General features: G+C 42.8%; 1 protein-coding gene across 8 annotated transcripts in view; it reads left to right on the forward strand.

Annotated features, from left to right (window-relative positions):
- Positions 1-25844, forward strand: part of CELF2 (CUGBP Elav-like family member 2) — a 508100-nt gene that overhangs the window by 378810 nt on the left and 103446 nt on the right. For all 8 annotated transcript variants that reach the window (XM_057731022.1, XM_057731023.1, XM_057731026.1 and 5 more), the window contains one exon: positions 18406-18488. In XM_057731022.1, the coding sequence (XP_057587005.1) occupies positions 18406-18488 (83 nt within the window). The remainder of the gene's footprint in view (positions 1-18405; positions 18489-25844) is intronic.

The raw sequence follows: 25844 nt of genomic DNA on the forward strand, positions 1-25844 counted from the left end.
AACTTGTATTCGTGGACTAAATCTCACCAACAGGCAGGTGAAATCAGGACTCATTTATCTATGTGGATTGAAATGTTAGACTTGCCTATCAAGATTACATACCCCTGTGAATCTAGTCAGTTTTAGTAAGCGGTTTGCTTAGAAAAAAAAGAAAAGGTATTCTCAACACAAAGCCATTAAATACGGGTTTCAATGCATCACTCACTTTATCCACCTGATTTTTCTATAGCCGTCCACCAACTTCTAACTTGGTGAAACCAAATTCTGCAACATATGCACTTCGACCCTTCTGGTGTATTTTTGACACAGCCACCTTGGGCAGGACCCCGAAAATGTGCTGAAGGGTGGGGCGAAAAGCACTAACATGCTTGTCCTTGTTTCAATGATATTTTTATATATTTTTTATCATTAGATGTTGTAGTAATCAGGAGAGGCTAAACTCCTGTAACCAATAGGCCTAAAATGTATTAGGACTCCAAACCCAGCATACGTTTCTTTCCTGCTCATGTCAAGGTTTCTTTCTGGGGGTCTGGGCTGGTGGCAGCTTTCTTCCACGTGGCGATACAGGGAAACTGGCCTTCTTCACCTTGTGGCTTGGCCTTCCCCTGGGTTTGCTGTTGTTTTTGTTGTTGTTTGCCATGTGCCTCTGTCTAGAAGTAAAGGAAGGAAAATGCAGAAGACTTACATCTGCTCTGTGAAAAGTCCTGGCCCTGAAGCACCAAGTATCACTCCAACTCACATCCCCTTAGACTATGTGGTCACATGGCAAGAAGCCAGCCCACGTGGCCTCATGTGCCCTCTGCTGAAGTCCTGGCCCCGTGGGAGGAGAGAATGGATTTGGTGGGCAGCTGGTGGTCTCTGCCCCAGGTGGTGTGTCCCAGGCTCCCTGGAGGCTGAGAATTGTAGGGGACACTTGTACAGATGACCAGGTCTTAGCCCTGAAAATCTTGACCACCATGTGAGGACCTTGGGTTGGTTCCAAGGAATTTATAAACAAGCAATTATTATCTTCAGGCAAGTCTGAGAAACGCTGTATTAAGATGTAATTGGATTGTGGAGAGGTATTTTGTATGTTTGTTGCAGTCTTAGGTGAGAAAGCTGTGTTGCAAGGAGCGGGGTGGCAGACCCAACCCCTGGCACCCTGGTGTAACTGTCTTTAATCTTCGGATTTACCTACAGGCCTCACTGTATAGACAAGATGATATAGTGGCTCTTGCGTGCAATGCTTATACACCTGTCTAAACCTGAATTTTTCTTCAAATTAGCCGATTGCTTCACTTAGTTGATCAAGTTCACCGGTCATTTTGACACACAGTTATTTTATGGTTTATATCAGCTACTTGGAATATATCCATTTATGACAGCTTTTTAAGACATAGTTCAGTGTCTTAAGATTGACAAGGAAAGACCTCATCAGAGATTTCCCCCCTCCTGTCATAATGTTGAATCCTTTAGAAACCTACCATCATGGAAATTAAAAGTATAAATACATTTGACGAGTAGTGATTGAATTATTTATCAGTGACCTCGGTCCAAAAATGAAGGCTGGAAAGCTGCTCCACCCAGCCTTCCAAATATTCCAGAAAGATGACACGAGATGTGGGGAATTCCATTGGGTACTTTCCATGGCACATTTAAATCCTACACTGCCTTCTCCACGCTATCCAGCAGTAGTGTGAACCACATTCCTTTCGACAAATCGGATGCACTTGGGAAATTGAAACCAACTTTAGGATTAGCCTAAGACAGTTCCTATCAAGGGAGGTAGCTCTTCCTCTCACTATCTTAAAGAGTATTCCAGGACAATACAGTTAATGGAAAGACAAGTGCAATGGCCACTGTTTTAGATTGCTTGACTTATTGATCTGCTCATAGTAGAATAAAATTGAAAACTAACTACGAGACCCTTCGTGGTGGGAGAACATCTCTTGTAACTACAACGCAGTATTATCGTTTGTTCTCTGCACAATGAGGAAGCAATAGAGGAGCGGTTGAGGAGCAGAGCCTTCGCAGCACCAATGATCTTTGTTGCCTAGAGCCTTTTAGCTCTTTGTTGAAGAATGTTTTACAACATGCCTTTCTTCCCACCCCCTTCTTAATCATCGTCTGTTTGTTTGAAATCCAGACGAGCAGTAGCCCTTCAGTTCAAAAGGGAGCTAAAGACTTGGAAATCCATCTTCATCCAGTCATCAGAGGATGGAATAGGAAGCTGCGGGGTATTATTTCCTTTCTTCTTTCTCTGAAGGTTTAACAGAAGAATAAGTGTCATTGGCAGTGATTGAGAAAAATGAAAGTTCTTAGATCAAATACTGCTTTGGCGTCCGTGCAGCGTGGGGGCGGCTGATTGATGGCACGTTATTCTTGAGTGAAGCCCGGTGGCTGCTGATCAGCCGGTATGTAGAGTTTTCCGTAATCTTGAAATCAAGGAGATATTTCACCCTTCCCTCTGAGGTTTTCGAGGGAGAGATTCTCTGGCAAAGAAAATGAATCTCCTCTCCACCTGCTAAAGAATGAGCAGTTAACTCTGCAGCTAAATATTAAACACATCTAGCTGGGACCATGTATTATGTTTTTCTTGTATCCATCATCAGTTATACTTATTTAATTTCCTGAGAAATGGAAAGCCGTGCTCAGTATTTATCTGAGTTGAGGTTTAGAGTGATGAGGAAGCACGTGATGGTCTTTTTTTAAAAAAATAAAAAAACACCACCACCTTTTTATTGAAGTATAGTTGATTTACAGTGTTGTGTTAGTTTCAGGTGTACAGCAAAGTGATTCAGTTATACACACACATACATTCACACATACACATATTCTTTTTCAGATTCTTTTCCATTATAGGTTACTACAACATTGAATATAGTTCCCTGTGCTCTACAGTAGGTCCTTGTTTGTCTATTTTATACATAGTAGTGTGTATCTGTTAATCCCAAACTCCTAATTTATTCCTCCTCCCCGCCTTTCCCCTTTGGTAACCATAAGTTTGTTTTCTATGTCTGTGAGTCTGTTTCACTTTTGTAAATAAGTTCATTTGTATCATATCTTATTTTTGTGTATGGTGTTAGGGAGTGTTCTAATTCCACATGTAAGTGATACGTGACATTTGCCTTTGTCTGATTTACTTCACTTGGTATGATCATCTCTAGGTCTTTGTCAAGAGTGAGATTGGGGTTCAGGCTTTGCTAATCCAAATACTCCCTCTCTGTGCCTCCGTTTCTTTTGCTGGAAATAGGGACTTAAACTAGATGATTACTAAGGAAGAAATAGAGACACAGATGTAGAGAACAAACATATGGACACCAAGTGGGGAAGAGGAGGGGAGGTTAGGGGGGAATTAATTGGGAGATTGGGATTGCCATATATATATTCCCAATAAGAAAAAAAATCAAGTTGTACACTTTAAAAAACAACTAGATGATTACTAAGGCCCCTTTCTGCTCTCCAGTCCAGGATTTAAATTGGATCACAGTCAAATCTGGATCAGCCCTTGTCAAAATTACAATGCAAGTGAAGTTTCTTTTTCCCCAGCCACCAGTTTTTCCATGACACGATCTCATGCCCCAGCCCCGACATCCTCACTGTGTACAGTCTTATCAAAGCCTGTAGCCAGAGACTGATGTATACTCCAGTGTGAATCACTGGAAAAATACATCATAGTTTTGTTTCTTCCAAGGAATTTTTGTTTTAATATATATCTGAGCTTCCCCAGAGATAAACTACGGTCAACTAATCTATGATAAAGGAGGCAAGGATATACAATGGAGAAAAGGCAGCCTCTTCAGTAAGTGGTGCTGGGAAAACTGGACAGCTACATGTAAAAGAATGAGATTAGAACACTCCCTAAGACCATACACAAAAATAAACTCCAAATGGATTAAAGACCTACATGTTAAGGCCAAACACTATAAAACTCCTGGAGGGAAACATAGGAAGAACACTATTTGACATAAATCACAGTGAAATCTTTTTTGACCCACCTCCTAGAGTAATGGAAATAAAAACAAAAATAAGTGGGACCTAATGAAACTTAAAAGCTTTGGCACAGCAAACTACAAGCAAGATGAAAAGACAGCCCTTAGAATGGGAGAAAATATTTGCAAACAAATCAATAAAGGATTAATCTCCAAAATATATAAACAGTTCCTGTAGCTCAGTATCAAAAAGAACAAACCACCCAATCAAAAAATGTGCAGAAGACTTAAATAGGCATGTCTCCAAAGAAGACATACATTAATTGGGAGATTGGGATTGTCATATATATATTCCCAATAAGAAAAAAAATCAAGTTGTACACTTTAAAAAACAACTAGATGATTACTAAGGCCCCTTTCTGCTCTCCATGACCAAGAGGCACATGAAAAGCTGCTCAACATCACTAATTATTAGAGAAACGCAAATCAAAACCACCATGAGGTATCACCTCACACCGGTGAGAGTGGGCATCATCAGAAAATCTACAAACAGTAAATGCTGGAGACGGTGTGGAGAAAAGGGAACGCTCTTGCACTGCTGGTGGGAAGGTAAATTGATACAGCCACTATGGAGAACAGTATGTTGGTTCCTAGAAAAACTAAAAATAGAGTTACCATATGATACAGCAATCCCACTACTGGGCATATACCCAGAGAATACCATAATTCAAAAAGATACATGCACTCCAGTGTTCATTGCAACACTATTTACAATAGCCAGGACATGGAAGCAACCTAAACATCCATCAACAGATGTATGGATAAAGAAGATGTGGTACCTATATACAGTGGAATATTACTCAGCCATAAAAAGCGAAATTGGGACATTTGTAGACACATGGACCTAGAGACTGTTATACAGAGTGAAGTAAGTCAGAGAAAAATAAATATCGTATATTAACGCATATATGAGGAATATAGAAAAATGGTACAGATCAACCTGTTTGCAAGGCAGAAACAGACACAGATGTAGAGAACAAACATATGGACACCAAGTGGGGAAAATATGGCAGGGGGGCAGGGGGTTGGGGTGGGATGAATTGGGAGATTGGGATTGCCATATTTACATTACTAATAAGAAAAAATATCAAATTGTACACTTTAATATATATATATGTGTGTGTGTATATGTATATATATATAATCTGAGCTTCAAGCCATTAGGAGGAGAGTCAGGACTGGGAAGTCTCAGTGGAGAAGGGGCGCAAAGGATTTGCCTGCAACAGCCCGGTTTTCATCTGTTGTCCCAGAATAATGACTTATATTCCCCCTTCCACTTTCCAAAGTGTCCCCACTTGGATGGAGAATTCTGGATCACTCTAGGTACAGAAGAAGCCTTCACGGTACCCCCCAAGACGATATCAGACAGTAGAAGGAAGGAAACAAGCTGACCGTTCCTTCGTGTTTTCTGTGGGCCCCATTCTGAGCATGGTACTGTGTCTCCATTAACTTACTAAACAAATCCATCAGAATAGACTTCACCTGACCATCAGCCACAGCTGCCTTAGGTCGGAAGTTGGCCAGCTATACCTGGGTCATTTCTCAGAAAATGAATTCAGGAGGATTGCGTAGACCGTCTTCATCACCAGTAGCCCAAATCAGAAAGACTCGCGGCACGTGAAGTCTAAAAGAAAACTGTGTCGCTGTGGGGCGAGCAGATGGGGACAGTCAATCCATAAGTATTTCAGAAGCACCTACAGCCCCAACTTCATGTTGTGCCTTGTGAAGGGGACCGAGGAACCTTCAGGAGTGTCTCCCTGCCTTCAAAGGTGGTCCTTAGGTATGTTAATGAGGTAACCACTGCGCCTCCGTAGAAGACACCAGTTCATCAGGCAGGCCGTGATGTGTGTGTCTCTCTTTATCATTGTGTGATGGTGACTCTCAACATGAAATCCAGCTGCTGCTTTCAGGGGATGCCTAAATCCGTCCACAGTCCTCCTCCTGACACGTCCCTTCCTTGTCTCTCCTGATCCTTACATTTAGAACCTCACCTCTTCATGCGGGGCCCAGGGGCGCTGTTTTTTTATTTTTTTCTCTCTCCCCTGTTGGTGTAAAATTCAGGGAAATGACAGGTCTGCGGTTAAACTCCTTTTATAGTAATGAAACCCAGGCGTGCTCATTAGATAGCCACAGGGTTTATTCACTGTTTTAGGAAATTTTTGCCTCTTGGGGGAGTGCCATCAAGTGTACAGTCGGTGGGAGGTTCTGTTTTACGCGGAATAGGAAAGTCCTCAAAATGATTCCATGAAAACGGATTGACTGTTCAGAGCCCATGTAAATGGATGTTCAGGGTCCTCAAGGGCCATGCAAATGGGCGAACTTGGTCAGCTCTGAGTAATTACTGCAGAAAGCAAGACAACAAAATCAATGCCAAACCCTGTTACGGGGTGTGTGGTCATCACTTACAAAAGAGGCTCACTTGCCTCCCTTCCACGCAGAGGTCAGTGGGGAGCAGCGTGCTGGCGTGGCTGGTGTGTGAATGCTGCCTTTCTGTACCTCGGGGACTTTTTTTTTATTGTTAAATCATCAGGGTAATGCTGACCGTCCCTCAGCTGCCTCATAGGGATCCTGCGTGGCGTCTGTGTGGTCTGGGGGCTTTGTGGAGGAACGTAACAGAGCAACAGTGGGCAGGGATGTCTCACATTTATTAAGCATGCCAGTGTGTTGGGCTAGCCAAGAAGTTCATTTGGGTTTTCCGTAAGGGATTATGGAAAACCGGAACAAACTTTTTGGCCAACCTAATATATACAAGGACCTGTGTTACATATACATTTTCACAGATTACCTTGTTTCATGTAATAACCCTGGCGTAGCGCTGCTGTTACTCACTCCATTTCACAAGTAAGGAGAAGAGGCTTAGAGAGGTTCAGAAATGTGTCCAACACCCAGTGCATCTGAAGTGCTAGTAAAGGATGACTGCCTTACTCAGCGAAGCTTCATGCACAGAGCAAGGAGATATCCAGAGCCACTTTGAAACCTGTCATATAGTCTCTGCCCTGAGAACTCTGGGACCAGGAGTGCATGTTTGTATCACAGAACATCAATTCATACTTGGCTACAAAAGTGCATTTTCTATATGATTTGCGCTGTTCCAGACAATTTGTAAAAATATCTCCCTCCCCGATCTACGTGCACATGAAAGATGCCGTAGTTATCATGGGAGTGGGTGAGGCGGCGTAATGGCCACAGATGTCAGTTCTCTGGAGCCATCTGCCAGAGGAGGAAAGTCTAAAATAAGGACAGATCTGTACTTGAGCCAGCATACAGTTGCTGTAGCCAAAGAGTTTGCCTCTTGATTTCCCTTTGACCTGTAAAGACCAGAATGAGGAAGTAAATGTTACTTTCCTCACCCCGATAACAGAAAAAATACCTTGGTTCTATTTTGGATTGAAAGCCTCTTATAAAAGAATCCAGCCCCACCTAGAACTGGCCCATAAGACATTGGAATACCAGTGATACTGCTGGTAAATGCTGAGCTGAGCTGTATTTTATTCCAGCTGACGTAAGGGATCTGCCTGTGTGGACTTGACAAACACAAGTTGCCCCACCATGAAAGCAGGACAGTGAAGCTGAGACTCAAGAGAGTGGTCTGGCCAGGAAGCATCTCATGGCCCAGTGTGTTGACATGAGAATCACAGGAAAATAGTTACGATTGTAACCTGCTCTCAATGCCACCAGACTCCTAATTATAATGCCATCCTGTCCCCAAGAGAATGCATACTACGCAGTAACCTTATATTAGAAACTTGTTTTTAATGAGGTCCCTCAGTGCTTTCAAAACTAAATCCTTTTTAATTGGATTTGAGATGGAACTACCTTCTACCACATTTAACCCTGGGACACCTTCCTTAATCTGTGTCAAGGTATCCTGGTTAACTCAGCTTGGGGCCTGACTCAGTCCTCTGGCCCCTTGGAGGAAAAGCCTTTGCTGCCATGCCCCCTAGAACCCTCTCTGCCACCAAGACTCGTGGGGGACTGACTGGCCCGGGAATTGGGGGCCAGACACAGTGACTTAAAGGAGACCAACCAATATGGCCTTCCTGTTGGCTTGTCATGCTCAACATAAAGTTATGTTTTTCTTACCTTGAAAGAAAAAATAGAGCCCTGCTTTCTACGCTAGAATTAATATTTTAAAAATACACATTAATCAGGTCCGCAGTTTGCTTATTCCCTTGCGTTTCTTAACAAAGGAGCCTGCTTGCTTTCTGCGTTCTGACCCCACAGCTCCTTGATAAACACACACGGCACCGTAAACTCACGTTCCGATGCTGAGAGCAGAGTGGGATGCTTTAAGAAACAGCTAATTGCAGTGATTGTCCCATCAGGGGAAAGTGGTGACTTTAAAATGCTTCAGATACTTCACAGCTGTTACAGTGAAATGGTTTAACCTAAGTGGCTTATTTCAGAGGCCCAGGGAAGGGGGAAAAAGCAGATCCCAGCAATCTTGCCCTTGATATCTTTTCGACCTGCGTCCGGCCATTGTTGGGAGTTATGTAATAATGGTGAGGAGATGTTGCAGTACACACAGAGCCATGCACGGCCCTCCTTGCTGCTTTCCCAAGAGGCTTAAAAGGGCGGTAGGTTTCATCGAGGTCCAGAAAAAAGGAAAGAAACTCCATTTGCCTGGCAGAGGGTTTAGAGGGGCATGCCTAACTTCACAGGGCCATGGGCATTATCAGGAGATGGTTCCTCCAAGAAGGGTCCCCAGGGCAGAAGGAGGCTGGCAGTAGCCTTGACCTTGTGATCTTGTGGCCAGTTAACCAAATGTGGTCCCAGCGTGTCAGGTGCCGAGTCTCTGAAAGGGGTGCAGGGTTGCACGGAGCCTGGTGAGATCAGTGCTCTCTGCCTAGTTGAAAAGTTGACACCAATTTACAGTCTAGGAGTCCTCCTGCTGGGGACATGAGTCAGGGTTCTTGGAGGAACATAGGCTCCTCCCACGCAGCCAGAAGTCACAAGCACAGCTCCTGCTTCGTCAGTGAAATTCCCAGGGGATTCCCTTGGGATTGCAGTAGGTGAGCCAAACAGTGGTGTCCACATAATTCAAGTACTGAAAGCAGAACGACGGCTCCGTTTCTCTGCTTCCTAGGTAGTGGCCAGGTGGTATTACTTTTTACATCGGGGTGCCAATTATATCAAACTCTATAAAACTAAGCTAATTGTATACGGTTTCATTAAAAGTTGATTTCTACAGGATGTGGCATTTGTATTGGGTAGCTGTTACTCTCGCTCTGGAAGTCCCACTTTTACGTAGAGAGGGAAAAAAATGCTTTGTCTTAGGAGAATGTTAGAAGTTTAAAGTGAGAAGTTTGGGGTATAAAAAGACATTTTCTGTGACATGAGAGGAGGCTGAAGCAGTTCTGGGAATCTTTCAGAGGAAAGCGAAACCTCTAAGGGCCAGTTCATGGCAAACTCTGTGATAGGCATTAACTTTGAAGGCTGCTGTCAGCCATTAATGATTGGGATGGTTTTGCCTTTGCTCTGAGCTACTTGTGTGATTATGGGCAGGCGGCTAACCTGCTCTGAGAGGGGGTGAAGAGTTGGGTGACTCGAGTTAACTAATTGTAAAATTCTGTGATTCTATGAAACGGGCATAATAGCCAAGAGAAAGGTGATGTGTTGACTTCCTGTAATTTTATTTTTCTCACTTTTGAGCTTAAAGCAGAAAAAGAAAGAGGATGCAAAACAAAACCCTTTCATCTTCTTACAGGTTCTTACCATTTAAGGAATTTCTGCTTTGCTGCTCTTTAAAATTCTTTCCTTCGTATCTCAGCTGATGTCATTACAACCACGTTTGTGCAGCATCCAAGTTCGGATGAGCCACGATAAGGAAATCATTCTCGGGAATACTTAAATGTGCTAACAGGGGACTGAATTTTATTATTTTTTAAATTGAGGTATAGTTGATTTACAGTGTTATGTTAGTTTCACGTGTACAGCAAAGTGATTCAGATGGATGGGTGGGTGGGTAGGTAGGTAGGTAGATAGATGTATAGACAGAGTTCATAGACAGACAGATTTATTTTTCAGATTCTTTTCCATTATAAGTTATTACAAGATACTGAACATAGTTCCCTGTACTATACAGTAGATCTTTGTTGTCTATCTGTTTTATATATAGTAGTGTGTATCTGTTAGTCCCAAACTCCTAATTTACATCTCCCCACAACTTTCCCCTTTGGTATCCATCAGTTAGTTTTCTATGTCTGTGAGTCTGTTTCTGTTTGGTAAATAAATTCATTTCTATTTTTTTTAGATTTCACATATAAGTGGTATCATGTAATATTTGTCTTTCTCTGTCTGACTTCACAGTGTGAGAATCTCTAGGTCCATCCACGTTGCTGCAAATGGCAAAATTTTCATTCTTTTTTATGGCTGAGTAGTATTCCATTGTGTATATAGGTACCACATCTTCTTTATCCATTCATCTTTGATGGATACTTAGATTGCTTTCATGTCTTGGCTGTTGTAACCATTGCTGCTGCAAACATTGGGGGGCATGTATCTTTTTGAATTAGAGTTTATATCTTTTCCAGATGTGTACGCAGGAGTAGGATTGCTAAATCATATGGTAGCTCTATTAGTTTTTTAAGAAACTTCCATACTGTTTTCCATAGTGGCTGTACCAATGTACTTTCCCATCAACAGTGTAGGAGGGTTCCAGGGGACTGAATTTTAAATGCAGCTTGTGGCATCAGTAGCATTACGTGCTAAGTTCTATCTTGCATTCTTCTAAAGCAAGCCGTGTTTTGAGGACAAAGTAGAAAGAATAAAGGCCTAGGACTCTGGAGGCCCCACGTTAATAACAGTGCGTCTGAGGTGGTTTTTAACCGGCAGTGCCAGTTCTTCTTGAGAATGGACTTTAGGCTCAGGAAGGGGATCCATCTGTGCTTCTCCAGGGGACCCGTTTGCCTCCTAAAGCATCTGTGTTCTTTGGAATGATGGCATTTTGCCATTGTCCTTTTCCTCAAGATGCTGAGGGTCACCTTCTAGACCACTGGAAGGCTACTTCTTTTTTTTTAAGGTCAATGCTAAGTTTACTTTAAAAGCTTAATTCAGGGGATTTTTGATGGGGTTTTTGAACCTTTAACTGCCTTGCAGAAACTGAAAGTCAAGGGTCTTGACAGCGGGTAAGCCCGTGGTTGATAGTCAAAACCTTAGCGTGTGGGAGATTCACTTGAGCACAAAATGCACCACTGAGATTAACAACCCTTGGACCCTGAAAGAAGCATGAAATTCTCTATGTAGTGGCTGAGATTGAGGGAGAAAATAGATGACAAGGGGAAGCAAGGATGAGGAGCCCGTCCTCGTTTGACTTAAACTGTGCAACTGACTCTGCAAGAAGCCAAGATCCCAATTGCAGTTCGACTTGTGTAAAGGAGGCACCTGCTTTGCTTGCAAATGTGTAGACAAAAGAGAGCTTCATTCACAGAAAGAAAAAAACCATAGCGGGTTCAGTAATTTAGCCTTGCAGGGCCTTGGTCTCTTGATCTGTCAGCCCCTTGGAATTCAAAGGCAGCCTTTAAAGGAATTTTCAATTCACAACATGACGACTCTGTTGACGTCTTGAATTCAAATATAGCTTGAATAGAATCTCTCTGCCAGGGCTATTCCTTTTTTTTTAAAGAAATAAATAAGTACAGGGTTCAATCAGCACATGATCTTTCTGTGGTTGTTTTCAAGTGTTTATTTGCGTAGGTTTTGACGGTGATGTAGATTTCTTGTACACAATGTTGAATGACCTTGAGGACGTGGATGACCCCTCTTTATACCCCAGAGACAAAGTTGACTTGGGGAGACAGATGTCCACATACACAACACCAGAAACTCCAAATCTGAAATATTTTTATTTCACCAGCTTGGCCACAGCATTGTGGGAAATCATTTTTTCACCTTGTCTACTCCACCCTCAAGTTGTTCAGTTGTTTGTATTTCAGAAAATGTTCCACGGTTTTCCATATTAAGATATTACTGAAGAATAGCATTAGAAAAAGAATTAGCAATCAGGACTAGAATGTTCCAAAAATGCCCTTTCTCCCATTTATGGGAGCAACCTTTCAAGGAGAATTTATCCTGGGACTTCCCTGGTGGCACAGTGGTTAAGAATCCACCTGCCAATGCAGGGGACACAGGTTCAGTCCCTGGTCCGGAAGGATCCCACACGCCATGGAGCAACTAAGCCCGTGTACCACAACTACTGAGCCCACGTGCTGCAACTACTGAAGCCCAGGTGCCTAGAACCCATGCTCTGTTACAAGAGAAGCCACACCCTGAAACGAAGAGTAGCCCCCGCTTGCCACAAATAGAGAAAAGCTTGTGTGCAGGAATGAAGACCCAATGCAGGCAAAAATTAAAAAATAAATTAAGTAAATTAAAATAAAATTTATTTTATTTTTAAAAAAGGAGAATTTATCCTCCCTCTGTCGGAGCTGGTGGCTCCAGGAGAATCATGAGGAAGTTTCCATTAGACCCAGCCATACACAGGGCTGGCTTCATGTGCCACTGAGAGTATAAATTGTTGGCATGTGATCTGAAATTTCTACCCTACTGCTGCCAAGTGACTATTCCCATAGTTGCGAACCATTCAAGTTACTGACCTCCCATCTTTATACCTGGACTTTTTAAAACAAACAGTAAAAAAACAAAAAACAAAAACCTACTACTTTGTCCATATTTTAAAGCCAAAGACTTAAAGAAAACTGCCTTTTTATAAAATGATGTCTTCAGAGCATCAAACCTTAGTTTCCTTCCTCCCCAATTTGATAACCTCGGAGAAAGTGTCTTTAACAACTATGGTGTCAGTTTTCTTCAGGGCAGAACGAATTTTAAAATCTGATCCCGGTGTCATTCTCTCAGGCTGTGTCTACACTGCCCTCTCCACATGGAAGAATGTAAAATAAGTGCTGTTTGACTCAGGAGAGGCCATGTCATTAGCTGGTTATCTCTATATAAGCAGCACATTTTTTTTCCCCTGTGAATTTTATTACCAAGAGCTTCCAAGTCAAGCTTTCCAAGAGAAACAGCTGTGGTTTGAAAAGATTGGTGACAATCCAGATGGTTTCTTTGAGGATTAGTCTACTTGATCATTTAAAATTAAAGTCTTTCAGTAAAGTTGTCTTCTTGATGGCTTTAAATACACTACTGGATGGGTGTGTGTGTGCGTGTGGAGAGAGAGATCATTGGCCTGTCTTATTTGAGGCTTTATCTTTGGAAACAGCAAAGACCTCATCACAGTGTCTCAGGTGATTCAGCAGTGAAGGTGGCAGAATACCTGAGGGAACTTTTTATGGTAGCAGAAACTAATTGTGAGGACATACAGTCAGATGCCAACTGCCCTATTTGGCGTAGGTAGCTCTTGGCATCTCTGGGAATTACCGTTCTCAGCTTCTGGTACAAGGTGGTCTAATCATATCGCACAATTATGATCCTGATGACACATCGCTTCACAAGATGAACATGTGCAGCCCAGTCGCTGAACTTGCCAACGTGTGGGAAACGGGGCCATCAAAGGCTCCCAGTCCCCCGACTTGTTCCCTCAGGCCCTGCACCCCAGGACCTTTCTCTCCAGACGTTCTTTCCCATCCAAACGGATCTGTCTTAAGTGGCCGCCCTAGAGGTCGGCCAGGTGGTCACAGTTATGCCACGAAATCAATTCACAGGGAGATGGTAACGGCCAGCAAGCTTTCCTGTGCCCCCTGCGGTGTGTATAGACTCAGCAGCACCTCTTGGGTGTCGGTATAAGAGTCATCACTGGTGGGCATGTTAGACTCCGCATAGGCCCAAGACACTGATACTTGGTTCTGGAATCACCTCTTGAGTTTTACTCCCTAACCTGTTTCACCTGTGAACTTGAAGAGCCCTGGGGAGGAGTAAGGGGGTGGGGCCGATAAATAGATCAGATGGAATTTTTTAAAATTTTTGCCCCAGAATCCAGAGCTCTTTTTAACACAGTGAATTGTTGAAAGTCTTGGAAAGTGGGTTGCCACGAAATCACCTGGGCGTGGGGCATCCTGTTTATCTTTCCTAAGCCCGCTGCTGCCCCTGGCGGAAACTCCGGAGCCAGTGGATAAAGGTGCCAAGAATTATAAAGTGTGAGTGCTTATGAGACTGTGTCAGACGGGCGGAGTAGAAAAATGTGAAATCGCACACGTGAGCATCACGGAGCAGAAGCAGGAGGGTTGAGCCTGGCTGAAGCCTTCAGCTCTGCCCGTCCCCGGAGTCCCCTGGCAGGTCGCTTCCCGTCTGTGACGTGGAGCAGGCCTTGCTCTGCACTCCACGGGCAGCAGGAAAGCGATTCCAGGAGTGATGCTGAAGCCGCAGGGGTGGTCACCTCGGGTGTGCGTCGCAGCCGCTGACCATTGAAGAGCGCCTGGGGCTGTTGTCGGTGTTTAACCACCCACCTTACAATGATGTTGGAAGCAAACCTGGTAAAGGAGGGAGGTCTGTCCCCCGAATCAGACTGCTGGGCCATCTGGTGTTGCAGCTGACCTGCAAAGGAATCCAGTAAATTTCAGACCTGAGTTACAGCTGGCGTGGGGAAATCTGAAAGCCAGGTGGTTCCCTTAACAGCTGTCCATCCGGTTAGGATAGGCAGGAAAGAAAACTCCAACCCTGTTGCACCTCCATGGGTTTTCAGGGATCTAGAGTCAACTCCTGACCTTTTGCCGTGATGATCACTGTCTCAGGGCAAATAGTAATGATATTTCTCCCTTCCTGTGTTAAAATAACCTCTGCAGGTCAATGAATCTAAGATTTTAAGTGAGCATATCCAGGGATTGATGACTTAAAAAGTCTGTGGTTGTTGAGCTGAGAGAGTACTCACAGAAGCAAGAGTCTCTGAAACACATTCTTATTCTAAAAGAGTCCAGACTCAAGTCCCATCGGGGGAAAAACACAAATGGCTGCCTCTAGGGTGGATATTGAAATTCGGAGTTCTACATTTCTCCTGCAGATTTTCTGATAACTTAATCAAACGCTACTTTAAGTCAATTAGTATGCATGCTGAATGAAGTGCGAGACATTTTTAACCCAAAAAAGGGAAGGAATACTTCTGACTGTTAAAATTTATTCTGAATGAAACCCCTTGGTTATACACCCATGTAGGGTTTTTTCGGGGGGATAGGGAGTGGTAGGCAGACCTGGTTTTTTTTCCCACTGATTTAGGGATGATGCAGCTAAAGTAACTCAGGTATAGAGGAAGTAAGGTATTTTCCACTGAGTCATTCAGGAAGCGAATATGTGAAACTAAAAGAAGAGTCTTGGGGCGAGATTCCCCCGGAGCCCCTACGTTGGTGTGAGTTGTTCATTGCATGAGGGGTGCCCAGATGAGGCTACAAGTCGGGACAAAAATTCAGCCGGGGCTCTACTCACCACGCCAGGGGGCTGTGCCCACCTGGAGATGGGATACCTCTTTTAAAGGCACCAGGTTGCTTGCCAAGCATGGCGCCTGTGTAGCTGAGCCGTTGGCTTGGGAGTCGGTGAGCAGTGAGAGGGGAGGCGTATCCCCAGTGGTGTCCAGGATACTCTTCTATGTGTTACACCTAGAACTAGAGCTTTCAGCGGCATATTCTTCCAAAGTCTTTGTTTAAATGGGACTAGAGTAGAAGAGTTAAGACCTATGCACAATTCAAAGAGGATCCATAGTGACAAATCCCTGATTTCACCCTGTCAGCGGAACAGGCAGAGTGCACCCTAGATGAAATTGGAAGGAGTTCGAGATTTGGAATGTCTTTTCATGTCCCCTTCTGTCCATTAAGACTTCTCTCTGCATTCTTACCCCTCTTCACCCCCATCCCACGCTGCTCAGACGTCAGCTGCAAACTTGCCTTTGCTCAAAGCAAAACAAAACAAACACAGAAACCACCTTTTATACCCTGAGAACACTTGAAGTTGTCAAATTCGTACTAAGGTGTAAATAGCTAGGGACAATTAAATGTTACCTCCCTCAAGGGTAGCATTTTAATACTTAAATAGCAGATGAACTTCACCTTCCTAGTGGAATTTCAGGCCAGGGGAAGTGGTAAGAATTTTATTTGGCTGTTTAAGTCAGGACGGGATTCTTTATTCCTGAGACCATGGTGTGTTGAGTCCACGGTGGCCTAATGATAAGATTCCTTCAGTTTACATCATCTTTGTTCCTCGATGCTTTTATCTCATCATCTGTGTCATTCGCCATTTTCAGCTCCCTTGTCATTCCACTGTTCTTTTAGGCCGACTTCAACTTTTCCTTCTTACCTCTGAGCCTGGCCAGACTGGCATCTGTTTTCCTTCTGCTGAGATCATTCTTCTTTAGTTGCCTTCTTTCCAGGCAAGCAAACTGCCTTATGACATCTGTTGCATCTGAAATCTTGTGTTTTTTAACTATCACACCCCCAAAATCTACCTGCTTGAAAGCATCAGATTCTGCCCCTTTTGTAGCTTCGATTTGGAAGTTGAAGTTCAGAGCGTCCCCATTGCTTCCTTATCCGGAAGCCAAACCCCATAAGCCCAGGAGAGAGAAAGGAGAACTTACTGAGAGTCTGGTTGTTAGGAGCTTTTCAAAATCAAAGATGATGTCTTTCCCTGTTTTTCTTTCTGTATCAAGCCTAGTGAAACATAGATGGTGTTTTCCTTCCTCTTAAAGTGATTACAGTGAGTACCAGAAGTGGGACTTGACTTTGCTCTTTAAAATCATTCCTTGATTTGAAGAAATTCCTATAGCTTTTCTGGACTTAGATTATGTCATTGAAGCTGAAAATCACACACTAATTTGATCAGTTCAGGGAAATCTACCACCAGGCAGCATGGCCAAATGACCTCTGGTCAAAGAAGTCAGATAGATGAAGTGGAAACTCATATAAAGAGGATCACTCTGTCCATCTGTGATTCTTTAAGACACTTCATGATTTTCATATCCCTCCATCATATATGATATACTTTACAAGTTTCTGATCTTTGGAGGCACGGGGTTTTTTAAATGCCAAGAAGATATGATTATACTCTCCTTTGTCCAGGAAATGAAGGTCTTGCATGTTTAATCTCAGTGGACTCCAGTGAAACCAAGTATATGAAAACAAGGGTCAACTTTTTTTTTTCCAAATAAGGAGGAAGCATCTTATATGTGTTTCAGGATGTTGTATGGATGGTATTATACTTTATTTTCTCTTACTCCTTTGAATGAGTTTTTGTTTTGAAAGTAGATGCCAGCGTGTGATTTTCAACCTTTGATGGTTTGTGGTGCCAACTTCCTGCTCTCCAGCTGTGCCACTTTTTTCTGTTCTTGGCCTTACTTACATCATTCCCCTAAATAGAGCCAATGTTGAGGCCTTAGTGCTGTGAATTTCTCTCATGCCACTTGCTGTACTTGGCACTTGAGGACCTCCCAAGGCTCTCCCCATCTCTCCAAGCTTTAGGATAAGGACCAGGGTGAAATATGTACAATCTGGGTGACTGCATCTCTCTGCTTTTTTTCCTCAACCCTACTCATCCAAAACAGCCCAGAATTTCCTTTAATTTTTGGAAGTTTCTGTCCCTTTTTTTCTAAGCCTTATTGTGCTAAGAAACTGTATGTTAATTGACAGATTATTAACCAGTATCTTTATCTGGTTTAACCACATATGTTAACCAGTATCTTTAGATACAGGTTGAAGGAACAGGTAAGCCTTCCTTCGGAATGCAGAAGGAATGGGAAAAGGTTTTGAGACCATTTTCTTTGATGGAGGGAGTTGGTTGGGAAGAGGGTGGACTTCAGCCTAGACTCCCATCCGCTCTGAGAAATGAGAAATCAAGAGGTTACTGGATGACACACCACAGCCATATTTAATACATGGGACAGTGTCTGCAAACATCTGTTTCAGCATATGCCCACCGCACAGTAGCTTACTTTCTCAACAGGTTAAAATAGAGTCTTTCGTTTCAGTGATAAAACATTGTGTGTTTCACGTGTGGAACTTCGTGTTATGTACTGTGGTGGAAATAAAAACGAGTAAAGCACGATCCCAGCTCCTAGGGAAGCTTATCATTGGCTGTCGAAACCTTAGAGTTGAGAACGTGTTTCAGAAGGGTGACGTTCTAGAGATATCCTTTAAGAAAACTATAGTTAATGTAAGTGTTTGCTATTGTGATTGCGATTAAGCACTTCGCTTGATGCCGTGGCTGCACCACGAGTCCCATTAACAAGTCTCGCACCACCTCCCGCCTCCGTTCCTGAAGAGCTGGATTCCCGGTAGTGGGTGCACAGTTATGAATTGATTCCCCAACGTGGGGGAAAAGCTAATAAATATGATTTAGCATGAAAGGCGCTATGTAAATGCTTGAGCTGTTGTTACGACTGTTCCCGCGCACTTTTATTTTTAAATTGTGCATCCTTTTAAGTAGATGACTCATTCGCCCCAGTCTCCATTATATCGAAGCAAAGCATTCACAGAAATTTCTAAAACCTTTTCATTTCTCTCTGTAGGTTGTTGTTTCGTAACATTTTATACAAGAAAAGCTGCACTTGAGGCCCAGAATGCACTGCACAATATTAAAACTTTACCTGGGGTGAGTCGGTTTACTTTTGTACCAAAATCATTTTATTGCTTGAAAATGGTCCTTTCAACTGAAGGTTCTAGTGATGGGCTCTTAGGGCCAAAAATGACTGGGGGCTGTTGAGGAGGGAGTGCTGGCCCCACCCCACCCCATCCCCCTGCCGCAGCCAGAGCAGCTGGCCAGCCCCTCGAGAAGTGCTGGCATTCATGCTGACGGAAAGACCTCTCAGAGAGTGTGTCCCCTGGTTAGAAAATCAGAGTGGCCCCACTGGGTCTCAGTAGCTGCCGAAGAGGATTGGGTGGGCTGCAATTTTAAAAGGGGGGAGAAAGAACGCGACACACACGCACGCGTGAGAGGAGCAAATGGAAAAGGAAAAGCTTTTACTCACCAGGAGCCTCTTTTCAAATTTAGTCCTTAGATTTTTCTTTTGAAAGGACAAAATGTACCCTGCACAGCCATAATATTCAACCTCCCAATGATTTCTAAACAGTCAATGGTGGTTAACAAAGTCAATGTTTTAATGCCCAATTTGCAGCTTCATGTCGATAGAGAACAGAAAATACAAAGCTTACAATTTTTTTTCCATTTCCTTCCCAGTAATATTGGATACTTGGTCCCATTCACTAGAAATGAACTGATGTTGGCTGTAGCTGCTTAATCAGAATACATGACTTCTGGAGGGTTGTGACAGTTTTATTTACTGCATGCTAGTATAAATTTCTCTGTGCAACTTTCCCTGTTGACTCAAATATCAGGGATGGGTTAATTTAATAGCATAATGATGTGTGTTGGTGATAATGAAGGACCTGTGGTAAGCGGTGCTATGTTAATGATTTTACTGAAACCTGGTTTGATAACAGTAAGATAACATGATGTCCCTAATGTTTTCAGGGTATAATTCTAACTTTTTATCATTTATCTGTCATGCTAACCTATGTATACAAGTCATTTGATATCCTGTCATCCCCAGAAAAGATAGCATTTGTTTAATTCACCTTAGCTCTATTGAAATTGTATAATAGTTTAGTGGCAAGATACTCAAGATAAAAGGTTTTCAAAACATTAGCTTCATAATAACGAAAAATAATAAATTATGAACCACGGTCTCAAATCACACCGCTTTGGTTTTCCCCTTTTAATGGGAGCAAATCAGAGAGACAGTAGTTCAGAAAAAGCAAGTGTGATACCAGAATTCTCCCTCCCAATTCAGTTAACTACTTCTCCCTGAAACCTCTAAGGTGGTTTTTAGTAAGGGAGATTTTACTGGATCTAAATGCTTTGCCAAATGATTTTTTAAAAACATTATTTCAGCTTCATTGTCTATATAAATGCAATTTTTCGGATGTAAATTCTAGGAGGTTGCAGTGTTGGGTTACATTATTGAATGAAGAAACCAAGGTAAATATTTACTGGCAATAGTAGAAAAAAAATAATTTTTACTTGCCAGGCTCCTAATCCAACTCAGTGACCACTTGGTAGTCCTTCTTTTAGAAAGAAATACTTTACAGTAGTGTGCAAATCCCTTCTAGGTGAGTTTAAAAAAATTACTTGAGATGATGAATTATTGTTTAGCATTTAGGGTATATGGATGCCAAATCACAGCCTTTTAAATTAGTGCGAAGCTTGGTTACTTTGAGTTCATCCCCTCCACCAGGAGAAACACAGCTCCTGACATGCCATTTTCATGTGTGAAGATGCTCCCCAGCAACCCACAGTTAAGCTGATAAATGGGCTGTGTTGAAAACCATACAAATGGCTGATGAGTTTGCTTCTGTTTGGGACATCTTACTCTGACCCTTTTCTCAGCAAATAGCATCTTCTGTATTTAAAAAAAAAAAAAATGGTGCCCATATCTCTTTTTTCTCCTTAAAAATTCTGCACCCGGAAGTCAGGGATGGTGATCTTGGAAACCCATTATTAACGACAAGAATTCTGGGGTTGGAAAAGACAGTTTGTGGATTGTTTTCGGCTTTCTTTTTATCCGGTTCAATTTCCTATGCCCAATTACTTGAGGCAAGTTAAATGAAAATTTTGAGAAGTCGGGTCTGATTTGTAAGCTCCTAGCCTTCACGGTGCACACACTGTTGCTACATCTGCCATTTCAAATTAGGGGAATGGGAGCAGAGTTCCACATCTTGCATTTATGTGATGCTTTATCTGAGCAGCATCATGCTTTACAGCTCTAGGAAGAAGATGAAAGTGGTTTCCTATCAGCTGGGAGCTTTGGTGGACAGGAAGAAATGGGACCAGACATAAAAGATTCATGCATATTCTTGGGGAAAAAATATTACAGGGTGCCTTGCTGTTTGATTACAAGCCTTGGAATTAGTCAACATTTCCATAATTCTAAACCAATATACACCTGTTTTCCCACTGTGATGTGAGGGCACAACTTAATTTAACAGAATCCCCGCTGTGCTAAATCTCTCATTAAATACCAAGTGAGTTCAGTAATTTAAAGTTGTAGCACTACTATTTTAACTGGTTGCCTTCATATTATGAAATTAATAAGAAATTAATGATGCACTTTGCCATATGCCTTCAATTTCTTTCTGAATAAAAATAAAAGGGATAAAGAAAAATGCATCACCAGCTGACACTTTAAAGCTTTTCTGGTTGTAATCATTTCTCCTGCGGATAAAATCCATTAAAAAGGCACTTGCTGCCTTTTTTTCTAAAGTGTCCAAAACTTTCCATTTAAAACAAGATCACATAGTGCTGGGTGTTTGGGTTGGGTTTTTCTCCCGCCCCCCCCCCATTTAATTTTCTTTTGCAGTTGATGTGTTTTGTCATAAGGAACTTTTCATCACGCAGCCAAACTTGGTGAATGTTGAGGGACTATATTTCATTCCTGAGAGAAACAAAGAACCTGGTTAGTCTGGGAGAGGAAGAAAAGCTAATGGGACCTTCTTTGAAGCAGTTGGATGTGTCTGCTCTCAGATTTTTATTTAAACTCACCCTTCCTCCCATGTCATAGACGGGCTACAGAGACCCTTTCTGTGGTGAGGTCCAAGGCAGAGCATCAGAGCCTTGCTCAGCAGTGCAGTCATGACGGACACAATTCTCGGGCCTGTCTCTTACCACATGACTGAGAAAGATGCTGGGTCTTACATCCTCTGTAAACGCTCGATGTAAATCCTAGAAATACACTATTAGAAAATCAGGGGACTCCCCTGGTAGCACAGTGGTTGGGAGTCCTCCTGCCAGTGCAGGGGGCATGGGTTCGATCCCTCGTCCCGAAGGATGACCACATGCCCCAGAGCAGCTAGGCCCGTGAGCCACAACTACTGAGCCCATAAGCCGCCACTACGGAAGCCCTTGCACTCTAGGGCCCACGTGCCGCAACAAGAGAGGCTACCGCACTGAGAAGCCCAAGCACTGCAACAAAAGAATACCCCCTGCTCGCCACACCTAGAGAAAGCCCACACGCAGTAACGCAGACCCATCACAGCCAAAAAAAAAAAAAAAAAAAAAAAAAAAAAAAAAAATCAGGGAGCAGATTCAGCAGCTCAACACAGGGAGTGAGAAATGAGCTTCAGAGGGTGGGGAGGTCCTTCCCCTGGTTTGATCATGCGCTGCTCTAGAAACGGTGGTTTGACACTCGACAGATCAAATCTTAGGCACGGTGCCTAAATTATTACTGACATCTCATTAGGTTAACAAATCCCTCATGATTATCGGGTACCTACTATGCGCCAGGCAGCGAAGCTCTACAATCACACACACGCCCTGGAGATCCCTAGTGAGTCCGTGACCACGTCCGCGCAGAAAGCAGAGCTTGATGAGCCACTGGCCTTGGTACCAACTCGTTAGGCTGACTTTTTCAACAGCTGAGCCATTTGCGTTCTTGGACAGATCCTGATTGCCTCTCCTTTGATGATGTAGCAAATCAGCCTAAGAGATCGCTTTCTTTGTTTAGGGTTTCAAGCAGGCACAACCTGACTGGTAGAATTATTCAGTAGAAGCGTCCTCGTCTGCCATTGTGTTTCCCAGAGAGAAAACCCTCGTGAAGGCAGCTTGCAAGATTCATTTTGTTTTCACTGCCCTAATTAATTTAAGTAAAAAATGAAATAATGACCTCAACGGAGGCACAGGAGAACTAGCACGATCTCTTCGATAATCAGATGTCAGGGCCAAATATCCCTGTGCCCGTGACGGCTCTAGGCCTTATGCCATTCTTTTTTCAAGGTCTTCACACACATTGTGTCTAGCAATAAGGCTTTTTGATTGAAAATCTCCAGCAGTATCTTTAGAGCATTCACCATATAAATTAATTTAATTAAGGATATAATAGTAGAGAGGAATACAGTTTTGAAAAAGCTCTTAAATGTTAACAGCAAGGAGGAATCGGAATCCAAATGTCTTGTAAAATATTAATTGCAAATTTCTTCCAGCCATTTTCTCTGAGTCTGCCTCCCTCCTTTCTTTTTAGCATCACCACCAGTTTTATTAAATGCGCTTTCTATTAAGGAGTTGCTGCCCTAAGAGCGCCTTTGTTGAGAGCACTCCACCTTAGCAGCAGCAAACGGGAACGACACAGTAGATCTGAGAGATGGAAACAAATGGGCCCAACAAGGCAGGAAGAAGCTGTAAATAAAAGGGCCTCTTGCACCATGTGTGTTCACCCACGTGACGTGAATGGCCCCCTTCCTGGCTGGCCCTGTGTGGGTGGGCAGTCCTCCCTGGGGGCCTTTAACACAACTCTCCATAGCATTGTCCCCCGGTGTCCTCTAAGAGAGGAATGCTAGGCCTCTCACTGGGACCAGATTCAGTTTGCCTGCTGTAATGCCTTTTGAGCTTCTCGTGTACCCTGGACCACCTCTTTGATTATTAGTATGTATTTAATGCCTTTGTTCTCAGAGCCATGATAACTATTTTATCATTATCACTATTATTTCTGTCGTAAAAATCTCCCAAATCCCATCTCCTCATATCATAGAAATTTCCCCCCAAACTCTCCCATTTGAATCGAGGCCTGAGGAGGCTGTGCTCGAGGAAGTTTTTTTTTTCCCCTCAGGCGCCTTTTATTTACAGTTGTTAGTTGATTTACGATGTTGTGTCAGTCTTTGCTGTACAGCAGAGTGACTCAGTTATACCCATATAGACATTGTTTTTTTAATATTCTTTTCCACTGTGGTTTATCACAGGATATTGAATATAGTTGCCCTGTGCTCTGCAGTGGGACCTTGTTGTTTATCCTTCCCATATATAATAGTTTGCATCTGCTAATCCCAAACTCCCAGTCCTTCCCTCCCTCAACATTGTAAATCAACCATACTTCAAGTTAAAAAAAAATTAAATTAAAATTTTTTTAAAATCATTTAAAAAATTTTTAATGGTTAGGAAAAAAAATCACAGTCAAAACATCACTACAAACAGATTGCAGTCCTCAAACTTACGTGCCATGTAGAACATGCAGAATATTCATACCTTCATTCAACAAATATTTATTGAATTTTTACAGTTTGCCAGGCACCATTCTAGGTTCTGGGGACTGCAGTAGCTACCATGACATTTATAACTAAATCTTCAAAAAACAAAGCCAGCCAGTGTGCTTATATACACTTAATGTTTCATAAATAGCTCTTGGATATTTAATGCCCAAATGAGTTAGTTGAATAAAATACCTCTAGAGGAGTCAAGTTTTATTCCAAAAATGATCATTTTGCCCAAATGTCCCAAAATGTAAGATGCATGTAGATTTGTGATTCCATGTGTGTATAGAGATCTATATATTTACGTCTCTCTCTGTATACCTACGGGATAGGTAAACATTCACACACATCCACATGTGGATATCAATTCATTCAAATAAATGCAGGAAGATGTAGCAGAAAATCTCATTTTCTGTGTGGCCTGCCCACATACTCTTCATTACTACGTAGTCATCTTTTTGACCTTAGACTTCCTGAACTGCATAATTCTTCATGTTGCTTGGTTGGCTGGTTAGTTGGCTGTTTTTTGCTTCGATTCAGGATCGTGGCTGATTCAGAGCGTGTGTGCGAGGGCACGTGACAACTGCCACCTAATGATGCTAATCCCTGCCTTCCACCTTCTTAAGAGAAGAGTGGGCGCTCAGTGAGATAATGTATGTAAAGCTTTCTGAGCCCCTGAAGAAATGGGCTTATAAGACATTGTTTCTACTTGACAGTTTCTGTAGGCATGAAGTCTTCTTGGGTAGCAGCCCAACAGATCAAATGTATTTGCTGGGGAAGAAATCAGGACACCTTGATTTGGGTGTACATTCTTCAGATTTACCTTTGCAAAATTTGGCCAAGGTTTTGGCCGTATAGGACTGCCCCAAAGCAGCTGTTTCCCTGCTGGGCCTGTGTTCTTTTACTATAATACTCAGTCCTGCAGAAATACAAGCTAAACAAACTTAAGACCTTTGTTTTTAAGATGATTTTTAAAGGCCTGTGGTGGAGAGTGCCACCATGTGGCTGCAGAGGAGCTCCTGGGAGGGGTGGGTGCAGAAGCCCCTGCACACCTCCAGAGGCAGGCCAGTGTGAAGAAGGGCTCAGGGAGTAGAACCAGCCCCCAGTGGGTCTCAACCAGGTGTAGCAGGATCACTGGTCACATTGATTTAGACCCGAGAAAGCTGGAGAGAGGAAGAAATCCTTGGCCTGGTGCTTCCCAGTCTGCAAGCCAATCCCAGGGAATCTGGGAAAGAGTATTTTAATACTTCATAAAAGGCCGTTGGTATATATGAGACAGATAACTAACAAGGACCTACTCTGTAGCACAGGGAACTCTTCTCAGTACTCTGTAATGACCTATATGGGAGAAGAATTTTACAAAGAGAGGATATATGTGTGTGTATAACTGATTCATTTTGCTATACAGCTGCAACTAACACAACATTTTAAATCAACTATACGCCAATAAAATTTTTTTTTTAAATGCATTTGGAAGCTGCCCACTTCACCCACCATAAAGTTTTACATGCCACCCGAATAGTGGGTGCTTCTGCTTTGGGCTGTCAGACAGTCAGTTCAGTAACTTTGATTGCCATTTACTGATGTATGGCTTTGATCACCTAAAATGAAAAACCACTTACTTTCAAAATATGGCCCCTTCAAGACAAAGAAGCCTATGGGAGAAGATTCATGAGGGGTCCTTAGTGGGGACAAATTAAAAATGGCTGAGGTGGGCCGCCTAGCCAGCCTAGGGTTAAGACAGGGAGCAGCTACACCACGCTTTAGTAACAGAATTCAGTGGAAGGCCTTCCAGTTTTATTTTGCAAACAACATAGTCTCAAATACCGACCTAATTAATAGGACAGTTCCGAGGGCTTATCAGAGTGTGCGTGCCTGTGACCTAGCACAGGTGCCTGGCCAGCTGTGCATCGTCCCCTGTCATGGCTGAAGG

This window comes from Hippopotamus amphibius, chromosome 4 (genome assembly GCF_030028045.1).
Source record: "Hippopotamus amphibius kiboko isolate mHipAmp2 chromosome 4, mHipAmp2.hap2, whole genome shotgun sequence".
Classification (NCBI taxonomy): domain Eukaryota; kingdom Metazoa; phylum Chordata; class Mammalia; order Artiodactyla; family Hippopotamidae; genus Hippopotamus; species Hippopotamus amphibius.